The sequence below is a fragment of the Heterocephalus glaber genome, unplaced genomic scaffold, assembly GCF_053883595.1.
Source record: "Heterocephalus glaber isolate CG9 unplaced genomic scaffold, H.glaber_assembly_v1.0 deba00001465, whole genome shotgun sequence".
Classification (NCBI taxonomy): domain Eukaryota; kingdom Metazoa; phylum Chordata; class Mammalia; order Rodentia; family Bathyergidae; genus Heterocephalus; species Heterocephalus glaber.
The window spans coordinates 17,220,206-17,234,056 of NW_028258312.1; the positions used below are offsets into that span (position 1 = coordinate 17,220,206).

Here is a 13,851-nt window from a genome sequence, read left to right on the forward strand (position 1 = left end):
AGACTTGACAACTATGGTTCAAGAGTTGTCAGAAGAGACTGCAACTTACGGAAAAGGATTCTTTCTTACAAAGTTACACTGAGCAGCTGGCATTTGTCAGAAGGAAAGGAAATTTGTATTATGAGGGGGAAAAAGATCTTGAAGAAATATGACACTTCAGGCCCAGTGTTACTTATTAGCTGTGTGACGTTGAACAAATCATTTATTTAAGCCAAGCCTCAGTTTCTGCACCTGTGAAATGGGATTATTACCTACCTTAGAGCAGTTGTGAAGTGAAATAATGGATGTGAAAATGCTTTAACTGTAAAGTCCTGCACAGACAGCATTTTCATCTGGAAATTTAAATTTGTGTTAAAAAGGCATCTTTTTATTATTAAAGAAAGCAATACTAAAAGAAAAGTGGAATAATTCATAACATCTACATCTATTCTGAAATTCTAGGACACGAAGTAAACAGCAAGTATAAGATGTAACGGCACAGATTGCTAGTACCTGGTGGGCTAGCTCATGAGCAATGATTTTAGTAACCAGTTTTCTATCTGCCACTGAAGAAGTATTACTGTCATACAGAAGGGTCTCTTCACGGAAGGTGAGCAAGCCCCAATTTTCCATTGCTCCTGCTTCAAAGTCAGGAATAGCCACCAAATCTGTATGTAAGAGGAAAGAAGTGATCAACTTCATTTCATGTTAGGTGCTCCCTTGCTAAACCAAAATATTTCACCCATGAGTTTATAACTATGGAGGATGCGAATTCTTTCCATACCCTGTAACAAATGGAGTCATCCTTGCTATAGTTCTGATGTCTCAGCCATCAGACAGGAACACCTGATCATACCCCTTTGGGTCACTGTTCCATTGTCACTTGGCAAAGAAAAAAAGTGGCTAATTCCTTCCAATGAACCAGCTTCCTAGATGAGGAGGATAAAGTTTAGGGCCAATCCACACTGAACAGTGCTGAAATGCTCTTGCTTTCCTGAACTCCCATTATGCAGTTTTTATTTTTTGAATTAGGATTTTCTTGTCAAACTCCAGACTAAGGTCTCAGCAAACTCTCACTTACACAGTATCATTGTGACAGGCCCATAAACCTCTAAGTGTTTTAGGCTGCAAATTTAGATACATTCATGGAATGCAAGCAATCTTAACAATTTTTAAGACATTAACAATGTTTCTTATTTTTAAGTAACTTCCACAAAAGGTCTGTTCAAAAAAACATTTTCAAAACATCTCAGTAATAACTGCAATAAAAATCAGAGGCATTGTTTGATTCTTACCCAATTTTTTAAGTGGGTACTGAATTTCAAAGTAGTTTTGAAAAAACTCAAGAAGCTTCACTGTTGTTTCCAAGGCATGGTGAACTTGACCAATCTTTTCTGGTACAGCATATATAGAAATCTAAAAGGAATATTATGTAGGATGTGAGGACAGATGCAACTAAAATGCCGTAATTCAGGATCAGCATATCTGAGAAATGCACAGATTTCTATGAGATCTTTCAAGACAGAAACTATTACTTATAGTTATTTTAGTCTCCACAGAGTTTAGCAAGTACCTTCATGCATACACCACTCCAAAAAAACCTTTATTGATTCCTGTATTTTCAAGCTATCATAACTTTGCAAATAAACTAGTTTGGGCCATCTTATAGCGATTTGTAAACATTTACCCATTTAATTTTATTACATTCTTCCTGTTTCATTACCTGAGGTTGCCCATCCTTACTTATAAGCTATGAAGACCGTGAATTATTTGAAGGACAAAAAGTTTTATCCGTTCAGTACCTATCCCTAGTGCCTGGCATCTAAATACTGTGAAGTCATATCTTACAGTGGAGTTAGTTCTGAAGTTAACCTACGAGGCCTAAATTTCACATTTCTTGAAAATGTATTGCAGAAAACTGATTAGAGATCAACATACTCTCAGTAAGTATGGCTAACCAGATTTTCTTCCAGTGCTGAGAACACTTAGTGAGATATATAAGCCAAAATGCTAACACTGAGTGACACACAAAACTAAAACTAGCTAAAGAAACAACACATTCATATCTTCCACGGCCTATTCACTCCAGGGCATTCACTAAGGAAAGCAGAAAGAATCACCCACATTATTTAAATGACTATTCTTTCTTTTGTGGGATAAATATGTAAGAACTGAAATCTGACCCAAAAATGTAATTATCTCCATTTCTGGAATATAATATCTAGAAGAAAACAGTAGTTTGGTATTTTCCTTTTCTTTTTCTTAAAAGAACATGCTTTATGAGTTTTAATAGTGAGAAATCTTCATTAAAATTCTAAGAACAACAGAAGCAGTAAAAAGTAAAGAGCACAATCTATGTCAGCCAAGGAGGTCTTGAACAGCATTATGGGCTTGATGAGAACACTCTATAAACACTAGTAGTGGCCGAGGATGTATCTCAGTGGTAGAGCCCATGCTTACCAGGCCTAAGGCGAGGCTGGATTCCCAACCAAAATCCAAAAAGTAAACAACCAAAAAACAATGTTAAATGGAGTACAGCTGGGCTTAAGATTTACAATTTAGAACTTTTCTTGCCATCTCTTACAAGGACCTTATGGTTGATTCTAAAAACACAATTACTGTATAAAGATGCTGATCAGCTCTCTGAGACTGTGGAACAACAGATTTGTTAGGATTCAGTTATCTTTTCCTTACAGTAGTAAGAACAAAAACTAACAAAAGCAAAAACAGAACCACATCTCATTTTCTCCACACACAAAAAAGAAGAATATGGCTTATGAGATCAACAAAGAAAGAAAATATCAAAAGTTTCAACACTAAATTTTCTGAAAAACACTGGCCTTCCTAAACAGGCAACTGGACATGAAAAAGCATATGTTCCTAAAACAAACAAACAAACAGTGCTAAGTCTATCCAGAATATCTGATTAGATGGACTACAGAAGAATAATATAAATTGTAAAAGGTCCCAGGATGGTAAAAAGATACTTGAGGTACCTAACGCTCCCAGGGCAGAGGAGGTGTGCTGCATGGGTGCCAGCAGCAACGCCTCCCCGCCATGGAAATGAGAAGACACATAAACAAGCCTCAAAAACAGACTTCCAGATCACCTAAAACAACCCCAAAGGGAAACGAGATGGAACATTCTGATAATCAACCACCTAGACTCCCTGAACTGGCAACAAAAGAGGATCTGGAAAAAATGAAATCAGAAATAATTTCTCAGATAACAGCAGAGATTGTGCCCATAGTGCAAGACATGATTAATAAATCTAGAGAGGACACAGATAAAAAAAATAGAGGAGCTGAAGAACACGACAGAATCCCAACATAGGAAACAAATGGAATCCATAAAACAGATACAAACAGATTTCCAGGAGATTAAAAACTCCATCGAGGGCCAGGGATTTAACTCAGTGGTTTCACCACCTGCTGCGCAAGCACAAGGACCCAAGTTCGATCTACAGTACCAAAAAAAAAAAACCTCCATCAAAAGTCTACACAGCAGAATGAACCAATGTGAGGATAGAATTTCAAATACAGAAGATTATATTGCAATTAGTGGCCAGGAAAAGAAAAATTGCTTTAAAATTGTAAGGGAACTCTAGAAATCAATCCAGCAGCTGCTAGACGATGCAAAGAAGAATAACATAAGACTGACTGGAGTCAATGAAGAAAGAGGAGAGAGTGCAGATGACATAAAAAAAACTGTTCACAGAAGTGATGGCAGAAAACTTAAGGAGGGGAAAAGAACTTGACATACAGATAAGTGAGGCATATAGGACTCCAGCTAGCCTTAATCAAAAAAACTCTACACATAGGCATATAATAGTTAGGATTCCAGAAATCCAACAGAAGAATAAAATTCTACAAGCAGTGAGAGAAAAGAAACAAGTCACATACAAAGGAAAGCCCATCAGAATCACAGCAGACTTCTCAATGAAAACCCTCAAGGCAAGAAGAGCTTAGAGTGATGTATTTCAAGCCCTAAAGGAAAACAGCCTCCAACCCAGACTGATGTACCCTGCAAAACTATCTTTCAAAATGGATGGAGAAATAAGATACTTTCACGATAAAGAGAACCTCAGGAACTTCACGAATACCAAACCAGCACTCCAAAAATTTTAGACAATATCCTAGGAAAAGAAAATGAGGATCACAATCCCAGGAAGCCCAGCGGAATGAATCTCTTGGGTGTGACAAATTAAACACAAAGGGGGAGAATCCAACAAAAAGAAAAAGTCATGATAAGCCTTTTAAAACTTTTAACTTTATCTCCATAATGAGTGTATAATTCAATCTTGCTATTGTACTGATTAGTATTTTTCTGATTCTAATGTTGCACACCTTTCCTTGTGCTGTACTGGCTATTTATCATCTTCTTGTGTCTACTTTTTAATTGGACTGTCTATAAATGAGCTGTAAGAGTTCTTTATATATTCTGGTCATAGGTTATACGCATTGTAAATATGGTCTGTTTAAGGATTTTCATTTTAATGATGTCATTTAAAGTTCTAAATTTTGATGGAATCTCATGTATCAATTTTTTTCTTTTATACACCATGTTTTTTGTATCCTAGGAAGTTCTTGCCTACCCTAAATTCATAAACATTTTCCCTTATAATTTCTTCTTAAAGTTTTACACTTTTAGGCTTTCATATTTAGGTTCATAGATCCTTTCAAGTTATTTTTATGTATGGAAATAAAGGGTTGAGGTTAATTTTTTATATACAGATACCAGGTGTTCTAGTGCCATTTGCTGAAAACACTATCTTTTCCTCTGCTCTTGAATTGAGTTTATGTTCTACAAAGTGTTAATGTTAAATAATCTTTTAAAAATCAGTAGACCATATATGTGTGGTTCTATTTCTAGACTGTTTTATTCCAATTATCTATATGTCTTTCCTTACACCAACACTGCCTTGATTACTGTAGTTTAAGAGGAAGTCTTAAAATTAGGTACTAAACGTCTTCCAACATTTTTTTTTCCTTTTTCTTTTTACTTTTCTAGGTCCTTTGTACTCCTACACAGCTCTTAAATTTCAATATCCAATTCTTCATTTATAGCAAGAATACACAGACCTGAATTTTTATATATACCTTGTGTTTTCTAATCCTGCTAAATTTAAATACAAGTTTTAGGGGCTCCTAGAGATTTCTTAGTATTTTCTCTGTAGAAGGTCATTTCATCTACATATAAAGATTTTGCTTCTACCTTGCCAGTCCTATCCTAATTGTCATTTTATTGCAAGACTATTTTGGTTTAGGCCTATGTTTCAAAGTTTAATGGACAGACGAAGAGTAGGCATATCTGCCCTTGTTCCCCACCTTAAGGAGAAAGCATTGTATCTTCTCCATTCATATAAGTATGGAGTACATGTCTTTGATCTGTTGAGAAGGTTCTGTTCTACTTCTAGTCTCCTGATAGCTTTTACCATGAACAGCTGTAGAATTTAGTCCAATACTTTTTCTCCAACTAGTGACAGGATCATATGGCTTTTTCCTTTCCTCTGTTAAAATGATGACTTTTGGGGGTGGATCTTCCAACACTGAACCAACACTGCCATCCCTATAATAAAGCCACATATTGCCAGATCTGACTTCTAACAGTCTGTTTTGTTAAACAAATTTCTATGTTCATACTTTTTTCTTCTATTATCTTTATCCAATTTTAGGATTAGCACAATGTTGAGTTTCTAAAATGAGGGGAGAAGTGTTCCTTCTTTCTTCTGCTTTAAATGTTTGATATAATTTATCGGTTAAAATGTATATGAGCCTGCTGTTGTCATATAGGTAGGTTTTCAAGCTAGGAATATACTTTAATAGGTGCTATTCAAATTTTATATTTCCTCCAGAGTCAGTTTCATTAATTTGTCTTCCAAGGTACTTCTTAGAAGTTGTCAAATTTATTTCAAAACAGATTTTTGTAATATGCTTTCTATATCCTTTTAGATTCTGTAAAATCTGTGGTAATATCTCCTAGATCTTGATACTGTAATTTTAAAATGTATTAATTGATATTGTGTAATAGGAAGAAAAGGTCTAAAGGAGCAGGGGAAGTGGGAGGGTTAGGGGAATGGAAAGAAGGGAAAAGGAAAAATATGAGAAAAGAAAAAAATGGAAACAAAATCTTTGCAAATAGGGAAGGGTGGAGGGGGTGAAGGGAGGGCAGGGGAAAGGGAAAAAAATAAGAACCAAGATACTCATGTAATGATACAAGATCCCAATCATGAATGTAACTGTATTTTATACCTAAAATGTACCATAAACTTAATGGGAAAAAAACAAGTTACTTGAGGTGGAAATGTTTTCAGTGGAAAGAAATGTTTTCTCCTGATTAAATGTGAATAAATGAGAATTATAACCACATAGATAATACTAAGAAGGTTCTATTTAAATGCTGAATGTCAGATGTGAACTAATCATGATTAAATTTTGATTCTACCAAGTAAGACTGTCTATGATGAAAGTGAAAAGCACACAGTGGCAAAAAACAAAACAAAATGAAAAACCTCAAAGACAAGTAAGTAAAGCAATATATTTCACAGCTGGCCTAGAATTTTCTAGGTAATTCTGATAGTTCAGAAGTCGGACAGAGGTTTAAGGAATGAGGAAGAAAAGAATAATAAATGTTCTTTCCTCTTTAAGCCACTGACATACTCTTTTTTTATTTTATTAGTACATGTTTGCAGTACATGCATTTTAAAATCATCTTGGGGAGTTGGTACATGTACATAATACAGCTTGTTTCTTTTTTAAATCTTCCATCCTCCTCACTCCCTCCTCTAGTTCCCCTTTTCCCTTTTCATTCTTGTCATTATTAATCTTAGTTCATATTTCCAGGATACCAGATAAACACTCTACTACAGAACTACACTTCCAGCTGTAAAGCAGTCTTTATGACTGAATGGGACACATTACAGTCAACTTTGAGTTTTTTAGTTGCTTGGTAAGAATCACATTACTAAGTACAGCCTTACTACCTTTCTTCCTAAATCTTGTTAAATAGATCTACTGTCAAATATCACAAAATAGAAGCCATCCTAGAAATTGTGACATTTTAACATAACAGTCATTTTAGTATAACAAAACTCCAAGTTTTGAATTTCTGGTCACCCTATCTACAGAAGTTATATCATTTGGTGCTTACCAAAGTACCAAGAAGCAGCTTGAAATTTTCACTGTCACCTTACCTGAGACACTGTTTCCTCAACAGCAAGATGGGGGCTAAGCCCTCCCTTCATTCAGCTTATAAAATGAAAAAAATTTTTATAAATGAGTGCCTAGGGCAGCTGCTAGCACAAAGTATAAGTCCATGCATGTTATGCTCATTTCCTAATAAAAAGGGAGGAAATGAATAAAATTGCTATTTATATAATGTTAATTTTTTCAAAACACATTACTACTGGATAGCAGTAAAACTTAGATTATATCTACTGACATGTAAGGGATTTCACATTGTATTTATATATGGGATAAAGGGAGTGTGCACTCTATATATGTATATATAATATGTATGTTCATGTTATGTGGGTTTTCATGTCCCATGTGACCCATCTATTCCTCTGCTGCGTATCTTCCCAAAAGAATTAAAAGCACCGTACCACAGCAATATATGCACACCCATGTTTATAGTGGCACAGTTTGTAATAGCTAAAGCCTGGAAACAGCCCAAGTGCCCATCAGCTGGAGACTGGATAAAGAAAATGTGGTTTTTATATAAAATGGAGTACTACAGACATTTATAGCTAAATGGATGCATATTGAGGCCATACTCTTAAGTGAAATAAATAGGACACATGTGTAAATACCGAACAGTTTCTCTAGTGCGAGAAACTGAAAATGTAAATAAGGATTAAAATGATTAAAATGAGTAAGTGATAATTTGGAATAGGAAGAAAAGGTCCAAAGGGAAAGGGGAAGTGGGAGGGGAGGAAGGGGAAAGGAAAAATTACGAGAAAAGGAAAAAATGGAAACAAAGTCTTTGTAAATAGGGAAGGGTGGAGGGGGTGAAGGGAGGACCGGGGAAAGGGAAAAAATAAGAACCAAGATACATCATGTACAGGTACAAGCACCCGATGATAAATGTAAACGTATTATATACTAAAATGTACCAATAAAAGAATTTAAGCAAAAAAATAAATAAAACTAAAAAGCCCTTTTTCCTATATTATCAGTATGTGAAAATATTAGGTTTATTAGTTCTCTACTATGAAATTAAAGTATAAAATCCAATTAAATAATCCTTTGCAGGACAAAGAAAAACAGAGAACCCTTACTAGAATAAAGAATCTATTTTGCACAGTAGAGATAAAGCAGACCCTTAATTTAAAAATCTCATTCATTCTCTATGAATAAACTTCGCAACGACTTTCTGGAGCTTTTGTTATTGTTTTTGATGCTAGGGCTTGCACCCAGGTCCTTGCACTTGAAAGCACTTGTTCTACCCTTGTGCTACATCCCAGCCCAGGAAGTGCTTTAAAAGGGTAGGGGGCAGGGACATCTAATTTACAACCTATCCCATATGGCAGCCTCCAGCCACATGAGCATTACTATAACACTCGACATGTGGCTAGTGAGACTGAGAAAGTGAATTACAAATTTTATTTAATTTTGATTAACTGAAGTCTAAATGATTACTTAAAGTTAATGACTGGCATACCGCACAGTACATTTTTAGAAACTTTAGACATATGTATGTATGTTGTCTTACTAGAATTCTCTTATAAAAGTAATAAAAAACTTGAAAATTACTGACTTTCAAGCATTAAACTAAAAATAGTAACAGTAAGTAAAACAGCATTTCTGGTATAAATTATCAGAATGTGATCCAAAAGCTTATTTTTCTTCAAAAGTCAACTACTAGGAGTAATGAAAGCAAGAATTTCTCTTAACCTCCTCTGAGACAGTTTTTTTTCAGACAATTACTGCATCAACATACCAGGGTTCCATTTACATCCTGACTCAAGTTCTTCATCTCGCCTATAATGAAAGCCACCAGGTAAGTGCTCATCTTCACACTCTCAAAAAACTCATCCTGAACAAGTCCATCTTCCATAGGGACTGATGACTTCTAAAGGGAAAGAGAAAACACGATAGTTCTGTAACTGTAGGAATAAATGACAGTAACAAATGCATGGACAAACTAAAAAGGAAATAAATAGTGAAGATGCTAGCATATCTTAATTCCTCAGAATTTTGCAGAGAGCATGGCCCTTGGTCTCAATTTGTGCTACCATCCTTCATCAGGAGGACACACTATGTAGAGTGGAAATTCTGAGTTTGTAGCCCCAGACTACCTTTAAATATGTGTACATTAGAGCAAGTAATTCCACCAAAAACCTAAATCCTTTCCTATGACCTAGGGATCACTCTCCTTTACTGCTACAAATACATCTGCAGAAGTAGCTACAAGTGACGTGAAAGGGCTTCATAGTGCCATATCGATGACCCCAAGAAGGGTTAGTGGGATCAAAGGTAGCAAATCACCAGAGAAGTCTGCAGCAGACACAAGATGAAGGAATGTAAACAACTTGTAGAATTTTCCGACCATTAATTAAATTGTTTTGGGATACCAGGCAATTAGACATCCACTTGGCTGCAAAAGTTTAAGTGATGAGTATAGATAGAAGTGGAGTTATTGGAGTGCCATTTCATGTAAGGCCAGATCATGTCTGCTGCTGCCCACAGGAGTGGGCTCCACAGCCTACTGCATATGGTTCTCCTCTGCCCTAGCCACATGATTCCAGGAAGCTCCCTAAGATGTGTGAGACAACAAAAGGACACCCTAGGTTCTAGTTAGCATGGAAATTAGTTTGATTTCATGCTCACTGCTTCCCACTCAGAATTAACAATCAAGAGGCCTCTGTTCATGTCACTAACTTCCAAATTACTCCAGTGTCAATTTTTAATTTACCCAGAAAACACCAAGAACAACCATGATTCCACACTACCAATAACACTATTTAGATCAGCAAATTCACTGTCTCAGAAATTATCACACTCATCTTATTCTAGTTCACAGTATTAATATTTACATAACTTCATAAATAGGACACATTTCCTACCCACACATTCCAAGTCCAACAGGTCTTTCTTTCTTTGGGTGCTCCACAGGCTGACTTCCTAACTGATCCCAACAAATATCTGTATTTGATTTTTTATTTAAGTACTATTAATGTATATGACTCTAATCATTCTCAGCAAGAGCCTAGCAAAGATGAAAGCAGGTGTTCTTAAAGAAAGAGATCTACTCAAAGATTTTACATTTAAAAAATGGAGTGGTACCTTAGGCATATTTGATAAAGCAGTGTACTGCTCATCCCTTATGATCCTGATGACAAATGTGGCTTTAAATGCTGGTTCATCAAAACAAGGAAAAGCAGATCTTGCTGCCAGAGGTTCAAACTGAGTTGCTGCAAAGTACCTAAAACAGATATAAATTCAATCCAATAGTTATTGATCACCTACTATATAAGATAAACATAGTATCATCCTAGTCATTAAAGGACTCAATCAATAGAGGGCAGAAACATGTCAGAATGCAAATCATGTTCTAAAGTGAAAACAAAGCAGTGGAGAAAAAGGGTAGGGAACAAATTCTGATTAGAGGTCAAACTCACGGTTACAAAGTGGGTACAAAGCCTGAAGAGCGCCTTAAAACATGAGTAGTATTCAAAAAGGGAGATAGAGGAAGAACATACTCAAAGAGTGGGCAGCACTAAGAGCGAAAGCAGTTTATGTCGAGACTGGGGGCAGCTGCCAAGTGTGGCTGGAAAAGAAGCCACAGAGGTAAGCTGCCGCTGGCCGGCCACTGAGGTCTTAAAGAATTTCTCATGGGAGACCAGTAAGAAGGGTTGCCATTACTTTCCACCAATCATCTGTACACACTCTGCTTCATAACACTAAACCTCAAATTCAAATGTTGAACTCTGAGTACTGAAAAATACAGGTAACCTGTAGTACTCTGATTTCTTTTATTCTTTTTAACAATGAATCAAAAATTTCCTCTCTTACATAACACAGGACCAACAGTTAAGATTTTAACACATACAAAGGTTCTTGCTAGGCTAGGGAAAAGGTATCAAAAGAAATGGGGAAGGCGCAGAGTTTTGAATAAGTAGAGGAATAAAGCAGATTTCCAGTTGGGAAATTATCCAAACATGGCCACAGAATAATCAGGGCAGGTGTAGCCCTGTTGTGTAAATTTTTGGTACCAGGCAACCTGGCACAAATATAATCATCTCACAGCAGCCTCTCTTGCTTAGGCTTAGTTTCCACTCTTAAAAGATAAACAGAAAAGAAAAGGTCTGGAATTTGGAGTCTGAAGAGCCAAACTCTAAAATTTACCAGCCATATGACTTTGGGCAAATCAATGACCTAGATCTCAGTTACCTTATTTGTTTATGATTGAGATTGGATCCCCTACCAAACACCCAGGCTTTTTGTTCATGATAAAACGACTTCATATAAAACCATTTGTATACTATAATGCCCCACAGAGATGTTTATTACAAATGCCAGATAACCACAACTCTTTCACACTTAAAATTATTGTACTTTTTTTTCCTGGTAAGAACATGCCTTAATAACTGTTTCTACTGGGTAAAGTACAACAAAGGTAGCAATCACCATACATGAAACAATTTAAACATTATGTTTCTAACATTTCATTTCTTCACCTGGCCCTCAATATTCTTACATATTTAACAGAAGGGCACAGGGGCCAGGGAATAAATTTAATAAGATACTTATTCTTCATATAAGAGCCTAATTACACATAAAAACTAGATCATAATATTTTAAGACAAATAAAACCTTATTGTTAAAAGAGATGCAGTAGTAACTATCTCACACAAAAGTCTCTTTGAGGGCCAGGGATTTAGCTCAGTGGTTCCGCTGCCTGCCCCGCAAGTGCAAGGACCCGAAGTCTTAAAAGTCTCTTTGACAAGGGTGCTTAATACTTAAAATTTGTCCCATGTAGGAGGAATACTCTGAAGCTTATTCTTTCACTGGCGACTTTATTTCCTTTTAGAAATACTAGTTGCAATTCCAGGGCTTTTTCAAGTAAGAAAACTGTAAGTACTAGGGATAAAACATAACAATGTAGAGTCTTTCAGAGGAAAACGGATGCAGCTTGAGAGAAACACACAAGCTTAAATATTGTATAGTTTCTCTTATATGAGAAACCAAAAATATAAAGAGCAAAAAAAGCAGCTAGTAATAGGAAGTAAGGAGATACGCTGTATCTCAAATAGAAAGGGGACCTAGAAGAGATGGAGAGAAGGGAGAGGGGGGAAGGGAAAGGAAAGGCGATGAGAAAGGAATTAAACTGTGTTGTGTACAGGTACCAACTCCCCACAAGGAATGTAAACATTATGTACCAGAAATATATACTACTAAACAAAAGGAAAAGGAAAAGCAGTGTGAACTAGGGAAGCAGCATATCACAGTGGTAAAGAACGTAGCTTCTGTAGTTAAAATGGCTTTGGGTTTTGAGTTCCCTGTCTGCTACGTCAGGGGCACTTATATGTCCTCTTGTTTCCTCAGCTATACAATGGAAACACTACTTCTTTGTGGTTTTGATAGGCTTAAAGACTAAACATACAAAATGCTTGGAATAGCTTCTAACACTTTAGTTCCCTGTAAATACTGGCCATTACTGTATTATCATTGGATTGCAGAGAAGGACACACCATGTTTAACATGGCAGGTGATGACTATAAGAAAGACCTAAAGCTAAATAATGAAAGGTCTTGAACTGAGCCATGTTAGAAATGAGGAAGTGCTAAAGGATTGTAAGCTAAAGGCCAACATGATTGCCTATACTTATAGAAACAAGTAGAGAAATAAGAGTAAGTCGGCAACAGTGTAGAAAATAGGGGTGGTAGGTGGAAATTGCAAGAGTACATTTTTAAAAAATTGCTTCTAGTTTTCAGACATTCTGAAAGGTATAAATAATCTAAACTTTTATCTTCTACCAAAAATATGTAATAATGTGGGGCTTAACAAACTTACGGTTTGTTTATAATACGAGTTTCATAAACTATTTTAAGGCGTTAAAATACTATTTTTAGTTCTATATTTCTTAATTTTAAGCAATCATATTCCATTTTCTAACATATTCCACAACTCAATCCACCCCATGACAACAGTCAACAAGTGTTCACACCAAAAGTCAAATTACTCTGTTACACATTTCTCCCATTTTACAGTAGCAGGCCCATGGATTCTGGGCAATCATTTGATGAGACAGCTAGAGTGCTTGTTTAAAGGTCTATTTTCACACTAAGTCACTGTTTTTATGTATGACCTATATTTCCTAGAGATGATGGAGACTACTGAAAGAGAACTAAAGCTAAGAACTCCTAAGCTGCCAGTGCAATTCCAAATCTGTGTTCGATATCAGATATCACACAAGAGTACTTGAAAAGACTTATGTATAAGGAACGAATAAAAACTATCTGAATAGAATTACAGGTCTTGGTTTGTCCCTTTCCTCATTTAAGAAGGATCAAACAATTTCCTTAAGATAGATATAAAATATTCATCCCTATTTCTCATAATACATCAACATACGTTTGCTAAATGAACAGAAAGTAATTCACTAAATGAACAGAAACAGTAATCCTGATTTACAGGGTGGTAAGAGAGAATGCTCCAATTACATAGAGAAGATGTAACAAAGACTTTGTGAACATAAGAGAACTGATATTATCACTACTTATGAACTACCTATATGCAGTGTACTTAACTTTTTTCAGATATTCCAGATGTATGTTATTAATACTAAGATTAAAGTACAAAGCACATGGTCCAAGTAAGGATCAAAATACTTTTGTTTAATTTCACCTTCCCATGAGAAATTCCATAG

General features: G+C 35.8%; 1 protein-coding gene across 3 annotated transcripts in view; it reads right to left on the reverse strand.

The window, feature by feature from the left end:
- The window catches only part of Lnpep (leucyl and cystinyl aminopeptidase), a 93,095-nt gene that overhangs the window by 40,425 nt on the left and 38,819 nt on the right, over positions 1–13,851 (reverse strand). For all 3 annotated transcript variants that reach the window (XM_087180904.1, XM_087180907.1, XM_087180906.1), the window contains 4 exons: positions 10,266–10,404; positions 8,920–9,051; positions 1,275–1,395; positions 493–647 (listed from right to left, as the gene is read on the reverse strand). In XM_087180904.1, the coding sequence (XP_087037030.1) occupies positions 493–647; positions 1,275–1,395; positions 8,920–9,051; positions 10,266–10,404 (547 nt within the window). The remainder of the gene's footprint in view (positions 1–492; positions 648–1,274; positions 1,396–8,919; positions 9,052–10,265; positions 10,405–13,851) is intronic.